Source organism: Quercus suber, unplaced genomic scaffold, assembly GCF_002906115.3.
Source record: "Quercus suber isolate HL8 unplaced genomic scaffold, Cork oak 2.0 scaffold_615, whole genome shotgun sequence".
NCBI lineage: Eukaryota > Viridiplantae > Streptophyta > Magnoliopsida > Fagales > Fagaceae > Quercus > Quercus suber.
In genome coordinates, this window is record NW_027070058.1 from 7,287 (window position 1) to 23,076 (window position 15,790).

At 29.8% G+C, this 15,790-nt stretch overlaps 2 protein-coding genes across 2 annotated transcripts; one reads left to right on the top strand and one right to left on the bottom strand.

Moving 5' to 3' along the window:
- The first annotated feature begins 6,316 nt into the window (after positions 1-6,316).
- Positions 6,317-8,895, top strand: LOC112018108 (hyoscyamine 6-dioxygenase). The gene is made up of 4 exons (XM_024050625.2): positions 6,317-6,622; positions 7,122-7,372; positions 7,510-7,825; positions 8,500-8,895. Exons 1-4 carry the CDS (start codon positions 6,422-6,424, stop codon positions 8,743-8,745), a joined length of 1,014 nt encoding a protein of 337 aa, XP_023906393.1. The 5' UTR covers positions 6,317-6,421; the 3' UTR covers positions 8,746-8,895.
- Positions 8,896-11,769: 2,874 nt separating this feature from the next.
- On the bottom strand, positions 11,770-14,182 carry LOC112018074 (hyoscyamine 6-dioxygenase). Its single transcript, XM_024050582.2, has 4 exons — positions 13,578-14,182; positions 13,191-13,441; positions 12,759-13,080; positions 11,770-12,111 (listed from the first exon to the last, which is right to left on the bottom strand). Exons 1-4 carry the CDS (start codon positions 13,779-13,781, stop codon positions 11,863-11,865), a joined length of 1,026 nt encoding a protein of 341 aa, XP_023906350.1. The 5' UTR covers positions 13,782-14,182; the 3' UTR covers positions 11,770-11,862.
- Between the last annotated feature and the right edge of the window lie 1,608 nt (positions 14,183-15,790).

A 15,790-nucleotide genomic window follows, 5' to 3' on the forward strand; every position in this document is an offset into this window, starting at 1 on the left:
TTGAATAATCATTAAAATCAAGCGTTATAAGTTAAAACTATATATAGACACACACAGAGTAAGTTCTAGTTAACTTAATTGATAGAGTTTTTTATGATTAAATAAAAAATCTGGAGTCCAATACTCACACCAAAAATAATTGGACAATCATTAAAATCAAGTGTTATAAGTTAAAACTAGACACACACACGGTAAGTTCAACACACAAGTTGATCTCCTATGAAAAAAAAACACACAAGTAGAAGACTAACCATTCGAGATGAGATGGACGTGACAAGCGCATTAATCATGATGTTTTGCATTATATGTTTATACTGTAAACTTTACCAGAACTTTCTAACCTAAATTTAGGGGGAATCACGAATATTTGCTAAAATTCTGACATTGACATACCAAAAAAATTTAAAACATATATATATATATATGCATTAATGTGTGCAATTAAAAAAAAAAATTTAAATACTAGTCTTGATCTTGGATCACGTCCTAAAGAGTTGACATTTATTATTTCAAGTTGGATCTTTTTTTTTTTTTTTTTTTTTTTTTTTTTTTTTTTTTTTGAGAAAAAGTTAGATTCTTTGTACTACTGTCACCTTCATCACAAACTTTTTATCCCTAAATGTAGGGGGAATCACAAGTTTTTGATTGTACCGATTATGGTATTTGACAGACTGAGAAAAAAAAAAATTCAAAACATTTGATATTGTAAAACAGAGTTTTGGGTTTTACAAACGTGATTTTAAACTTTCAAACTAAAATATCTAATCAAACGGAACCTTAGTCTCACTAATTAAATTAATATTTAAATTCATCATTCATGTGAGATAAGAGAATACACATTTATTATAGTATTTTAGTATAATTTTTTATATTAGAAAATGCTAAATGTACTACTAATTTGATTATAGAATGCTTGTAATTTTTTTTTTAGATTTAATGGAATGCTTGTTTAGAATCTTCAAACACCTAGTTGTATTAACTAATAAAGTACAAATATTACCATTTCTACATATAATGAAATTCAATGCAACTATTCATTTGAATTTAATCAGGGAATATAATGTATTGTACATAAGTCTTACACTAATGGATGTGATTGGTGTCACATAAATAACACAATAAATAATTTTTTTAGATTATCAAAAAAATAAATAATTTTTTAATTAATTTTTAGTTTTGCACCTAAAAAGTTTTTTTGAGATGAGTGTTATATTTAACACACCATTTTGTAAGGTTTATATAATAAAATTTGTAATATTTCTATAATGACTCATTTATATTATGCATTCACATAAGCTTTGTTTGTTACGACATAAAATATTTTTTGAAGGAAAATGTTCTCAGCTGAGAATATTTATTTTATAAAACTACTTATCTTTTGGTGCTTGATTGTGCCCTTAAAACTATTTTCTGGCATTTGGCTCATACAAAATAGTAATAAATGTTCCTATTTATTTATATGAATATAAAAGTAACAAATTATTTTTTTGAGAAGACAATACTAACAATTAAAGACAAAATCTACAGACTTTTTCCCCTCTCTTTGTGTGTTCATTAAAAATACTTAATATTCTCATTAAAAAAAAAAAAAAAAAACTACAATACTAACCTCTACCATAATTTAATATCACACAATCTAACATAATGAAAACAGCCCCCAAATACCATCATGTAACATAGTTCATATCATCTCACAAAATAGAAACATATTGAAGACAAAAGTAACAGTTGAAGACAATACTAACAATTAAAGACAAAATCTACACTACTATAATTTGATATCACACATTAACATAACATAATGAACACAACAACCAGAATACCATCATCTAACATAGTATCATCTCACAAAATAGCAAAAATTGAAGAAAAATCCACAGTAGTAACCTCTAACATAACCTAATCTTACACAGTCTAATATAAAGATCACAAAATGCACAATACCAACGTCTAACATAGCAAAATCTCAAAAATCTATAACAATGTACACAAAAAATTCCAACCAACCCTAGATCAAATTAACCGATTTCCTCACACTAAAAACTTGTTCTAAAAAAGGTTATTACCTGAATCCCTTTTGTCGCACAAATTTTGAGTATATATATATATATATATATAGATTAGATTCAAGTTACACATAATATAACTCTAAGCAATGTTACACCAATCAATATTTTTTAATTGGATGTGAATTTTGACAAATCGACCGTTGGATTACATTACTTTTGTATATTCTTCATGCTTACAAAATTTCAAGGTGATAAAAAATCAATAGTCATGTCATCTATGAATTGTATAAATTTGAGTTTTTTTAGTTTAAAATAATGCATAAAAGATAAGTTTATGGATTGAATGATAAATAACATTTGATTGGTATGAAAATTGGCATACATGTTTAGAGCATATGAAACATGTAATCTACGGTAGAATTTTCAAAATATAAATTTATTAACAAGTTATTGGGTGGTATAACATTCTTTAGATTTACATCAGGTATAACTTGAACTCAACCCTATATATATATATATATATAAGAGTAAGCAAAATACCATTAAAAAGATGTTATAAATTACTTAAAACTAAAAACATGTCGACAAAGAATTTTGGACAAGCAAATCAAGATCAACGATTTAACATGAGAGAGAGAGAGAGAGAGAGAGAGAGAGAGAGAGAGAGAGAGAGAGAGAGAGGCAAACAATATTATGCAAAAACAAGTCAGAAGAGAGAGAGAGAGAGAGAGAGAGAGAGAGAGAGAGAGAGAGAGAGAGAGAGAGGCAAACAATATTATGCAAAAACAAGTCAGACCTTAATCGTGGATATGTGTTCCAAAGAGGTAGCATTTCTTCCTTCAATTTGGGTTGAAGCATCGTGATTAATTAACTCTGTAAATGATGAAGACTAACTTGATAAAATTTGAGGTCTAAGGTGATAAATTTAAATAATTTTTAAAAATATTTAAATATAAATAAAACAATATTTATTTAAATTATTGTATTAAGTTTTTAAATTTAAAAACCACTCTTTGTGCAAAGTTGCTAATTAAGTTTTTGTATTTAGGTTTTGCTAACATCTATTTTTCAATTAATAATCTCTATGTTTAGTTTGTAACTTTTATGTATAGTTTTTTAAAATCCCATTTTTTTTTAAGTACAAAAATAGTTTAGCACACTTTCAGTAAAAAGTTAAATAAGCTGATGTCAAACACACACTAATCTTCTTGTGACATAATTGATCTAGAGTGCTATCTCAATTTTTTCTTTGAAAACAGTGTAAGGTTTCGATTGTGTTAGATTTCTATTAGTCCAATATTTTGGAGGCTCAAAAATTTTCACAACTATAGAGATGAAATGTTATAATTTATATGCGAATAAATTTCCTGTTAGTAGAGGGCCATGTGATGGAAAATACACCATATATCTGGTGTATGTTTCTTTTCTCTCATATAGAGGTGGACTCCACATGTGTGGGGTCCACCTCTATGTGAGAGGGAGGATACATACACTGGATGCATGGTATACCCCATCCATGTGATGGTAGTAGAGAGCCCACCTGCTGTTAGTAATTTATGCTAATAAATGTTACTCTATCACAACTTGCTACTTGAAAATGACAAAACCAAAAAGTTTTATGTCCATGGCGCTACTTGAAAATAACAAAACCAAAAGTTTTATGTCCATGACACCTCTCTCTCTCTCTCTCTCTCTCTAAAAGTATAAAATGAACATCTCTTTGTAATTATCTACCCATAATTCCTTTTGTAATGGGATCTTAGGCCCAGACCTAAATTCAGTCCCATGAATGACTCAAGAATTTAGTTGGAATGAATCTAAAAAAATAAAATTTTAATTAAAATTTTTTGCTCAGTATATTGGGTTATATTACCACTCCCAATACTAATATAGTCATGATTTCTTCCTCTTTCTTCTTCTTCTTCTTCTTCTTCTTCTTCTTCTTATTATTATTATTATTATTTAAATTTCTCCCTTAATTATTTCTTGAAGGACCATGATCAGCAACAATAAAAATAAAAAATAAAAAACAAAAAACAAAAAACAAAAAACAAAACAAAACAAAAAGCAAAAACAAGACCACAAAATTAAACTCTTAGTTTACAGAAAATGGAATGATAGTTATTCATAAATGATTGATATTATTGATAATTAGTGATCTCCATCCAAAAGTTCATAAATAATTTAAACAAGTAACAGATACATATTTAGGTAGACAAAGATAAACTTGATTCCACAGGATCACAAAGTCTCTTTTTTCCTGAAAGCAACCGCCTAAACTTGTTTTGGGCAACTCTTTTTTTATAGGGGAGGTGGGGGGCGCCAAACCCATGAAAACTTTAATGTATATTATTTTATTATTAAAAACTTTAAAGTGGGAGAGGAGAGGAGATCATCCATACATTTGTTTAAATCTCTATTACTTTATAATATACTTCGGTTTGGCAACAACAACAACCACAAAAGTCCAGGACTACCAAATAAGCGAACCACTGCCTTTGCAAGGTAAGGAGTACTGAAAATTTTATATCCTTCTTCCAATGATTGAAAATTTTTAGTGTTTTGCTATGCCCAAAAGATAATATTATCACTAAAACACCAAAATCTTTAATAGATAACAATCTACATACTCAAAAACTGAGCCAATTTAGAAGGGGAAGAAAATCCACAATACACTCCTCAAAAAAAAAAAAATGAAACTAAATATCTAAAACAATCAACCAATTAATCTCCTTCACATGATTGCAAATCATCAGATCACTATGCATTTCAAAATCTGTTGAATGGTAACGGGTTGATCAGAATCTTCTAAAAATTTTTAGATCAAACCACTGGATTTGTTTTGCATGGAAGAAAAATTGAGTTTCTCAAGTCTATTTTCTTGCTGTTGCTTGGATTTCAAGTAGGGGTTGAAAACTGACTGGTTTGCAACTTGCTTCAACATGGTTTTTGATGCTAATCTAAAAAGTAAAATAGGTTCCAAAAACACATGCATGTGAAGCCGATATTTGATTGGAGTGAGTCACCAAAAATGAATTACTTGCAATTAAGTTGACCTTAAGGAAAAAAAGTATCATAATTCTTGCAAGCTTGCCTGTTATAAGAAGCAGCTCACATGCATAAATGATTCGGTAAGAAGGAAAAATACCAAGCAGTTGCAATTATATTGCAAGAATATGCATGTTACTTATGGCATGGACAAAGTTAATTAATACTAATGGGAAACCTCTTTAGGATTAAACTAAAATTTGTCTAGTAGTTATAATATTTCCCTAACCTTAACTTGAATTGCTTGCTTTGGTTTTGCATCATCTTTAATCGTGAGATTTTTTTTTAATGTATCTTTTCTGGAAGAAATTATTGAATAATAGGGAAATTATAATTAATTCTTCGGAGTTCTTTATGGAGCCTTGCTATTACAGATGTGAAAACATGTTTAATATATATAATGGTTCCTTGTTTGACTTCCCATTCATTTGTATAACTTTGTTCTTTGTATGAATTCATTTGCATTTTACTTCCAAAGAAGGCAAGAATTAATCTTGTTGGTGATAAAACTGTCCTATTAGCGAGGTGCGCCCCTACAGATTATCACAATGACCAAGAATCAATATTCTTTTACTCTTTCTTACATTTTCATCATGACCATCTTAAGGATATATATCAGCATGAATTTAGTCCAATACTATCAAGTTTATCTCTATTAGTCTACCTTGATGTTCACTTTTTATTTATGAATAATCTACCTCGATGCATGTTCAATACCATATGATTTAGAGCTGCTACTCTTCAACGGTTTGATAATAAGCTGAGGATTTTAAGTCCACAAGCACCTTTTTAAAACAATTTTATTGTGTGCAAGTTCTAAAGCTTAATTATTTTTATTAATAGACTTTTTCTTCTAAATGATTAAAAAAAGGCACACTAAGTTTTGAAACGCAACATAATTGGACCTGTCTGTTTCTACCTTTCTGGCCGGTGATGGTCAGTATAATTAATTTTCAAATAAGAATCTAATTGGTAACCAAAAACTAACCAATAATTTTGGTCAATATATACCTTCAGGTTTCTAAAACAAGCAACAAGAGCTTTTTAAGCATGTCTTCTGTCTTGAAAACTCAATTTTGCATAGAAAATAAAAAGCTTTTGATTTCTTAAGTACAAGGAAATGAGGAATTGGTCCACGGTATTGTGATTATTATTGTTATTAATTAATCTTATGATTAGAGAAAGGTGGTTATTATTAATTAATAATATTATTATAATATAATTAGTCCATGCAAGTGGATGGCTTATTATATAAAGGGCAAACATGCAAGTGTTTTGCAAATAAGCCATGTTTAACCAATCAACCTTCCTTGCTTTATACCATTAAAGCCCATTATTCTGCTTCAGAGGTTGACATTAAGACCATGGATCAGAAACCCCCTTCAAGTTGGCCTGATGTTTCATATGTACCTGAATCTTATGTGCACCCCCTAGAAAAGAGACCTGGGAAACTCTTTTTTGATACTTGCAAAACCATTCCAGTCGTTGATCTTGAGGGTTATCATGATCGAACACATGTTGTTCAGGATGTTTTGAAAGCTACAAAAGAGTTTGGTTTTTTCCAGGTTCAAAACTAAATCATTTTTTTTTCTTTTTTCTTTTATGGTTCTCTATTTCCTTTCTATTATCTTCTCAGAAAATGAAAGGAAAACCAAGTAGAAATTTCTAAAAATTCTTTGAAAAAGAAGTGATCTTTTAGTAGTTTTTTTAGTCCCTTCCTTCATATTCCAAAACCTAAAGAACTTCAATATTGATTCCATGAGATGATAACGAATGGTTTATGGTGATGTGTTATATGTTATGGTCTGAAAGTTGTGAATATTTTTTGTAGTTGGGATTAACATTCTGGAACAAGATATGTACAAAGGTCACGCGCGTGCAATCATTTTTTATGATGTTTATTATATGATTAAATGAATAATAGTGTCATTTTCTTGAATCTGTCTAATTTGTATATATATATGTGTGTGTGTGTGTGTGTTCCTTTTTTTGTGTGTAAATTTATTTTTATTTCCCATCATGATTATGTAAACCATATACTTCCATCCAAAAACTCCAAAACAGGTGATCAACCATGGAGTTTCCAAGAAATTAATGGATGACACAATGGCTGTTTTCAAAGAATTCCACGCCATGCGTCCAGAGGATAAGGCTAGTGAATGTTCCAAGGACCCTAATAGAAGCTGCAAGTTCTACACCAGCAGTGAAAATTTTTCAAAAGAGGAATTTCACTACTGGAGGGATGCACTAACGCACCCTTGTCATTCTTTGGAGGAATACATGCAATTTTGGCCTAGAAAGCCAATTAGATACCGGTAAAAAAGTCACAAATTTGAACTTTTACAAGAAATTAATGACTTTGGTTGTGTTGTTTATAAGAACTTACAAGAAATTTAATGACTTGGTTAAAATGTTTGTAAAAACTAATCGTGCTGTTATTGTCAATGCTTAGAGAGGTTGTTAAGGAATATGCGGTAGAATTGAAAAAGTTGGGAGAGAAAATTTTGAATCTGATTTGTGAAGGACTTGGACTTGACACTGGTTATTTCAGTGGTGGACTCGGTGGAGATCCTGTACTGTTAGTTAATCACTACCCACCATGCCCAGATCCAAGCTTGACCTTAGGATTGGCCAAACACCGAGACCCTAGCCTCATCACCATTTTATTTCAAGAACAAAATGGACTTCAAGTCTGCAAAAACGATGAATGGATTCTTGTTGAGCCTGTTCCTCATGCCTTCGTTATTAACGTTGGCTATGTACTACAGGTACATCTTTTTTTCTTTTCTTTTTTTTTTTTTTTTTTTAAAGAAACAACTACAGGCATATCTTGTTGTAGTACTATAATAAAAATTGATATTATACCCTTTGTCATAAAACAGCTACTCTAGTAGTAAGGAAAATTAATAGTTTACATATATTGCATAAGATTTATATTATAGACTAAATAAATGTGTACAATATTATACATTTTTATACAAATGTGTATAATGTTATACATTTACATTTATTTAGTGTACAATAAAACAATGTAAGTCAATAATTATCCTAGTAGTAATTTGTTTTCTTGTACTTGGATATTATAGAAATTAAACATAAATAAATATATATATATATAGTGTTTACTCATATTCTCCAACATATTTTTATAACCTTCATACAAAGCTCCTTGCATGTTCATCCTTTTTTTGCCTTTAATTTTTCTCCTTTGGGCTGATTTTATTCGATTGACACCTAAATCATTTATAATTAAAATCTACCAACAACAATAATTGAAATGAAACTTCTGCATTTTTTTTGTCTCCATCATTTTGGTTCTGGAGTCAAACCAAATAATTAATCTTTGAATTTCCAATTCCTAAAAATCATTGTAACCTATTTGGTCATATATACGTTTTAGCATGACAAATTTCAATGTGTCTTGATCATATATGAGTTGTAGATTATCAGCAATGGGGAGCTCAAGGGTGCTGAACATCGAGCAGTCACAAATTCAAGTGTTCCTCGAACATCGGCTGCCTTCTTTATTTATCCTTCTAAAGATGACCTTATAGAACCTGCAAAAGCTCTTACAAATGCAGATAATCCCCCACTCTATGGTTCCATGCAATTCAAAGAGTTTCAAAGGAACTACTTATCTTATGCTGCGAATGCTGAAAAAGTTCAGAAGTTTATTAGCTCCACCTAGCTATAACTTATGGAGCGAGAGAAGAAGATGCCATTCTCTTTGCATTTCCTTGTGAAAGTTTTTTTATGATGTTTGTGTTCTCTTTGGCATCAACTAGATTGTAATGAATGGTGCTATGATTTCTGAGTATGAAAACCAAATTATAGATCACTCTTAGTGTATAAAGTATGGTATATCATGGAAAAGGCTATATGGATGCATATTTTTACTTTTTTTTTTTTTTTTTTAAGAATATTAAGTATTTTAACGCACACAGAAAAAAAGAAAAATATCTTGAAGAAACTGATAATGGTGGAGGACTTATTTTTACAAGTTTTGAACAATAAAATGAGTTACATTAAATCAATCATTTCTTATGATAAATAAAACAAAGATGAAACTAGTTATATATAATGTTTCTTACTCGGTACTGCATGAATACAACAGTGGCAGTGTCACATTCACAACCGGCTTGGAAAAAAAATTTTAATATAAATTTTTTGTTTTTACCACCTTAAAATAAAAATTTGAACGTCCTAAATGAAATGTCCAAATCTTCTATTCCACTTTTCCTGCTCCACTCTATACTCTACTAATAAAAACTTGCCACGTGGTCACTTAATTAATTAAATATTACTATTAATTAATAACTGTAATATTAATAATTTAATAATGATAGTATTTAATTAATTAGGTGAACACGTGACAAGTTTTTATTGGTGGAGTATAGAGTGGAGCAGGAAAAGTGTGACAGAAAATTTGGACTCCTAAATGAAGCCCATCAACAAACTTATTCAATACCAACTATTATCTTGCTATTTTTAAACAAAAAGATAAAGCCTGGCCAACAACAAAAATCTTAATAGAGCAATGTTATGGAAATTTTTTTTTTTCCTGACAAATTACAAAGGCCAATAAGCTGTCAAAATTGAGTTCAATAGTTAAATAAAATAATTGTAAAAAGTAAAGAAAAAAACTAATTAATAATAAATTAAAGTATTCTTGTTATGACTGCTATAGTGGAAAGAAAATTTTTAGAAATGAAATATATAAAAAATGAATTGTGCAATTAAATAGGAGTATAGTGATTAAATAAATGTTTTGTTGTGTATATTGAATAAGATGTAGTCAATAATATTGATAATGAAATTATTATACAATAATTTTAAAATATGAATCATCGTAGAAGATAATTGTAAAACTTTATATAATTACTTCTTCTTCTTCTTTTTTGCATTGTCAATATATCAAGTTATTTTTTTATTAGATTTTGTATAATTCAAGTTTTTTAGTGATACCACTAAAAAAAATTCCTAAAGTCACCACTAGAATACAATGGCAGGGTACTTCTTCCTCTCATATAATAGTAAAATCCATTAATTAAATTCATAGTAAGACCCATCATCTCTGTACTCTGAAAGTACCTATTAATTTTCTTCTCTTTTTGGTATGGTAACTCTAATAACAACTTCATCACATTTGTTGGTAAACTCATAGCACATTCTTTTCTCTTCTAGTATATATAGTAGTCATGTTGGATAGTAATAATGTCACAATAAATGGTAACAATACCACATATAATGGTAACTACATTACGTTTGTTGGTAACCTTATATCACATTAATCTTTTTTTTTTTCTTCTTTTCTTTTTTCCCATTTTTGTTTAAATTCCTTATATAGTAACATAGTAACTGCATTGCCTTGCATTCCCTTTTTTCTTTTTCTTTTTTATTACTTATGCAGTTACATTGGATAGTAACCATGTCAACAGGAACAACGTCACATATGACATAACTACATTAGATTTGTTAGTAATCTTATATCACAATTTTTTCCTAAATTTTTATAATGTCACATTAGATAAAGTTATCATAGATTTTAAATAGAGTTTGTGGTGTATATTTGTGTTAGGACCCCGTTTCCTTTTCTTTGTGTGTTCATGTATAGCCTGTTTGTTTTTAAAAAAATGAATAATTTTCTCACGTTACTTAAGAAAGTGTGTTGTTTATAGAATAACTTGTTTCATGAGTTTTTAGTGGAGTTTATAGTATGTCTTTGTGTTAAAATAGCACTCTCTCTCCTTTTTATGTGTATATTTTTCTCAAAAAAATGAAAAAAAAAAAAAAAAACAAAAACAAAAGGTGTCACATTGGAGAGTAACAAGGTCGTCTCATGTCAGACTTGTTAGTAAGGTTATATCACAGCTCTTTTTTCTTTAGTTCAAATTCCTTATTCAGTCACATTAATTAGATACTAACAACGCCACATATGTCAATAATTGCATAATTACCACACATTTTTAGTGCGATGGTCATTCTACAAGTATAAGTGTTTGTGGGGTGTGGGGGGTAAGGGTTGGGGTTCAAGTTTCTAGGAGAAAACTTTATACACATATACACTTAGATTAAGTTAAAGTAAAATTCTATCTTGTATTAAAAAAAAACTGCATCACATTTTTTTGTAACCTTATTATAAAGAAATAGCTGGATTCATATAGTCAATGTCTCTTTGGGTCCAACATGCACGCTCACATTAAAAAAAATCGATCTCTTAGGACCACAAAATCTTCTCTAACAAAACTCTAAATAACACAAGAATAATAATAATTATTATAATAATAGTTTTTTTTTTATTAAAAAAAATTCAATAAAACAAAACAACTCATTTGGATGTACACGTGTTTATCATCATAAGAGTTGTTATCTGGTAATATGTGACTATCATCTACCCCCTTTTTTTCTTTTTTTCAATTTCCAGTCCATAATATATTACAATGAATTCAAAATCATTCATTTAATTAGTGTTCACGAAAACTTTGTCCATAAAAATGATAATGACTGACAATCATCTTATTTATGCAATGTAGTACAAATATATCAATTTCAAAAGCAGAATTCGCAGTGACATTTATCTTGATGATCCCCCTGACATTAGGCTGGTGTTATTGAACAACCTTATTTTACCCATTAAGGTTTGCTTTTTTGAAATTATTGATCATACATATATAAAGTATGATAGCTTTTTTTTTTTTTTTTTTTACATTAAGGTTTGCTTTTTTGAAATTATTGATCATACATATATAAAGTATGATAGCTTTTTTTTTTTTTTTTTTTTCTTTTTTTTCTATCGCATGCACCACTAAGCAGAAGTAGTACGTACGAACTTCTCTAATTCTTTCCAGTCAGAGGTGATCAAGAATTTGCTATGGAAGTCTTTGTATGGCAAGGACCTATAGAGTGCTGGGCTGCTTGCTTTGACCAAAACTTTTGCTGGTTCTATTAGTGTTTCGTCTGATGGATTAATAAAAAATGAAGCAGTTGTCCGAGCTGAATTTGAATTTGTGACAACTCGATGTTCGGCACCTTTCAACTTTCCATTGCTGATAATCTACAATTCAATATAGCACAATTTCAAGAACAAAAATTTTAAAAATTGGGTTTTTTTAGAAGAGGTGATATTAAAAAAATAAATAAATAAATAAAAACCATTACATAACCATATTAATTGGTAGGCATATTAAGGTTGAATTTATAATTAAAAAAAAAAAAAAGCACACACACACACACACACACAGACACAATTAAGAAGAAAAAAAAAATTAAAGCAGGTGTTAACTTACACATTATGATATTATTTTTCACAACTGATATCTCAAAAAGACAAATTATGATTAGAGATTTCCATAATCATATAAATAAAAGACTTGTCACTTGTTTACCTAACACTTACATTATTTAAATCAATGGCGTGAAGTACCACATACCAAATAATTATCAGCTAATTTTCGCTAATTTAATAGTAACATTTTATAACAACACTCCTTTTTAATAAGTGGGACCTATCATATAAGAATTTTAATATTTTAATTTGGAGGTAGAATATGATTAGGTTCAAACTCAAAACTACTTACTTTTGATACCATGCTAATCATCAATTCTCAAAAAAAAAAGAAAAAAAGAAAAAAAAAAGAAAAGAAAATGATATTATCCATATATCTACAAATATATACTCAAAACTTGTCAAGAAATATGTACCTGCAATACATAGCCTATGTTGACCACAAAAGCATGAGGAATAGGTTCAACATCGATCCATTCCTCATCCTTGAAGACTTGAAGCCCATATAAATCATCTTCTTGAAGAAGAATATTAATGAGGACAGGATCTCTATGTTTGGGCACTCCCAAAGTTAAAGTTGGGTCTGGGCATGGCGGATAGTGATTGACAATCATTTTTGGATTTTCAGTAAGTCCATTGCTGAAATGCTCTGGGCTGACTCCCAACCCTTTTGAAATCAACTCCAAAATTGTAGAGCCCAACTTACTTACTTCAGTTGTATATTTGCTAACAACATTTCTGAGAAAAAGATTACAAGAAACATCATGATGTAGTTCACTTTTGTTCACATATATATATCAATAGCATGAAATATACAAAATTACATGTGTATGATAATGAGGATTTACCGATATCTAGTTGGTTTTTCAGGCCAAAATTGGATTTGTTTCTCTAGAGGATGACAAAAGTGTGTCAATGAATCCCTCCAGAAGTGATACTTCTCAGTTGCATAGCGTTGACTGCTTGTGTAGAGGAAGCAGTTCTTATTGAGGTCGTTTGAGCATTGGATTGCCTTGTCCTTGGCAGACATTGCATGGAACTCTTTACAAACATTCATTGCCTCATCCATTAAGTTGCTAGGGACTCCATGGTTGATCACCTATTAGATGGTACAAATCATAGCATAACACATTGATGGTACAAAAGTTCTTCATGTGTGATCATGTTTGATGCCAAGCATCAATTAGGAATAATCATTGCCTGGAAAAAGAACAAAGAAAAGATGTGGTTGGTACCTGAAAAAATCCAAACTCTTGGCTAGCTTCCAAAATTTGTTGAATTATAGCTGTTTCATCATGACCCCCAAGATCAACCACTGGAATAATATTGGTGCTCACAGGTACATTAATATTGAGCTTCCCTGGCCTTATTTCCAGTGGGAGTACATATGTTTCAGGCAAGGATCGACCATTGTACCAGCTTGCCACAAGCTGCTCCATGACTTAAAGAAATGTGATGTGTGTGAAGAAAACTTCGATCCTGAACAAGTCATTATATATAAGTTTCAAGTTCTTGACTAAAAGAACTATAGACATTAGAAACGTTGGCAAGCATTAATAATTCCTCCTGCTACAATGAACCAGAATATGTTACAAAGCAAGTTGCTACAAAACTTTCCATGAAAGGAAATTGAGCAAGTTGCTTGTATATTTTAAATTAATTACTTAAAGGCTCATCTAATTGATTTTACACTTCTTTCTTTTTTTGAAAGTTTTGGATTGGCATCCAAACTGACATGCATGCATTCATACATTAAATGTAAATCAGTAAATGCAATCACTATTAGTCCTGTGGTCACACTAGAGACTAATACATTATCACTCCATATATAGGGATTAGAGACTAAAAGCAATCACATTAGAAATGTTGGCAAGCATTAATTCCTCCTAAAATGAACTAGAAAATGTATGGGACATATATGTTACAAAACCAGTTTCAACAAAATTTGTCATGAAAGGAAATGCAAATTGCTTGTATACTTTAAATTAATTATTTAAAGGCTCATCTAATTTATTTTACAATTCTTTTTTTGAAAGTTTTGGATTGGTATCTAAACTAACATACATGCATTCATACATTATGCATAAATGCAATCACTTTAGTCTTGTGGTCGCATTAAAGACTTATATTATCACTCTATAGGGATTAGAGACTAAAAGCAATCACCTTAAATTTAATATGGATTAAGATTGAATTTTTAAGAAGCTAAAAGTGGTATTTTTAATTTTAAGTTTATTACGGATAAAAAAAAAATCACTTTAAATTTTAAGGAGTAAAATTGGTCATGAGTTAAAGTGTATGGACCAATAATGTATTTTGGCCCTATTGAAAATCCAATTGAATATAACAAGCTTACTTAAACCTCTATATGATTTGATTCTCCAAAAAAAAAAAAATCTCTATATGATTTTTGTTTCATCTTTTCTTCTTCATACGATTTTGATTTTCCCCTATTTTCTTTTCTTTTTTATTATTTTAGTAGACTTTCCTTATTCTCCACAACCTCAATCCACATCATTTCGTATTGGTGTCTCCTACTTGATGTTGTTGCCATTAGGTTGAAGACTGTGACTGAGGGATTAATCTCAGTCACCATTTTTGTTCTTAGCACTTTTAAGCTTCCCATTGCTGATTATAAGTCATACCTTTACAACTCAATCAGTTATAAATAGAATGTGCATGTCATGCTCAGCATATTTTCTGAGAATATTTATAAGTACAGCTTTTCTTTTTCTTACTTGGCAAGTACAACCACTTCTAAGTACAGAATTATATAATAAGGAAAAACAAAATAATGGAGGATTTGACTCGCTCTCAATCTAGGTTGAAGTTCCACGATGTACGTTTGTTATAGGAAATAAATAACTTTGCTGACTACATAGCAATAACGTGCAAGGGAATATAAAAAGGTGAAGGTGAGAGATGACTAATAAGCAAGATCGGAAAGTGGAAAGTATAGAAGAAAAAAAATACAGCTATAGTTTTCATCATAATTAATTATTAGCCATAAGTTTTAGGAATCATTTACTAAGTAGAGATTTGCACGTCTCACTGGCCAAATAATCCACTTCAAGTTTATTGTCTTATTTAGAAGTTGAGAATGGATTCCCTATCAGATGGAAATGGAATTCAGTTTTTAATTTATTTATTTAATTTTTTTTTTTTTTTAGATAAGAATACCCCCTGCGAATTGCATTGTTTACCTAAATGGCAAAACCCTTCGGTGGTTATCGTTCACATAAACCAACTCCTTTGGTGATGATTATCGGTCACTCAAACAGACAGTACTTTTAGTGGTTATCATTCACCTGAATCGACACTTTTAATGGCTATCATTCACCTGAACTAATGCCTTTGGTAATTACCCTTCACTCGAACCAAAACCTGAACAATGTGTTTGGAAGTTTGAAGGAAGAGAAGAGTAAAGGATAAGGGAGGAAATGAGTAC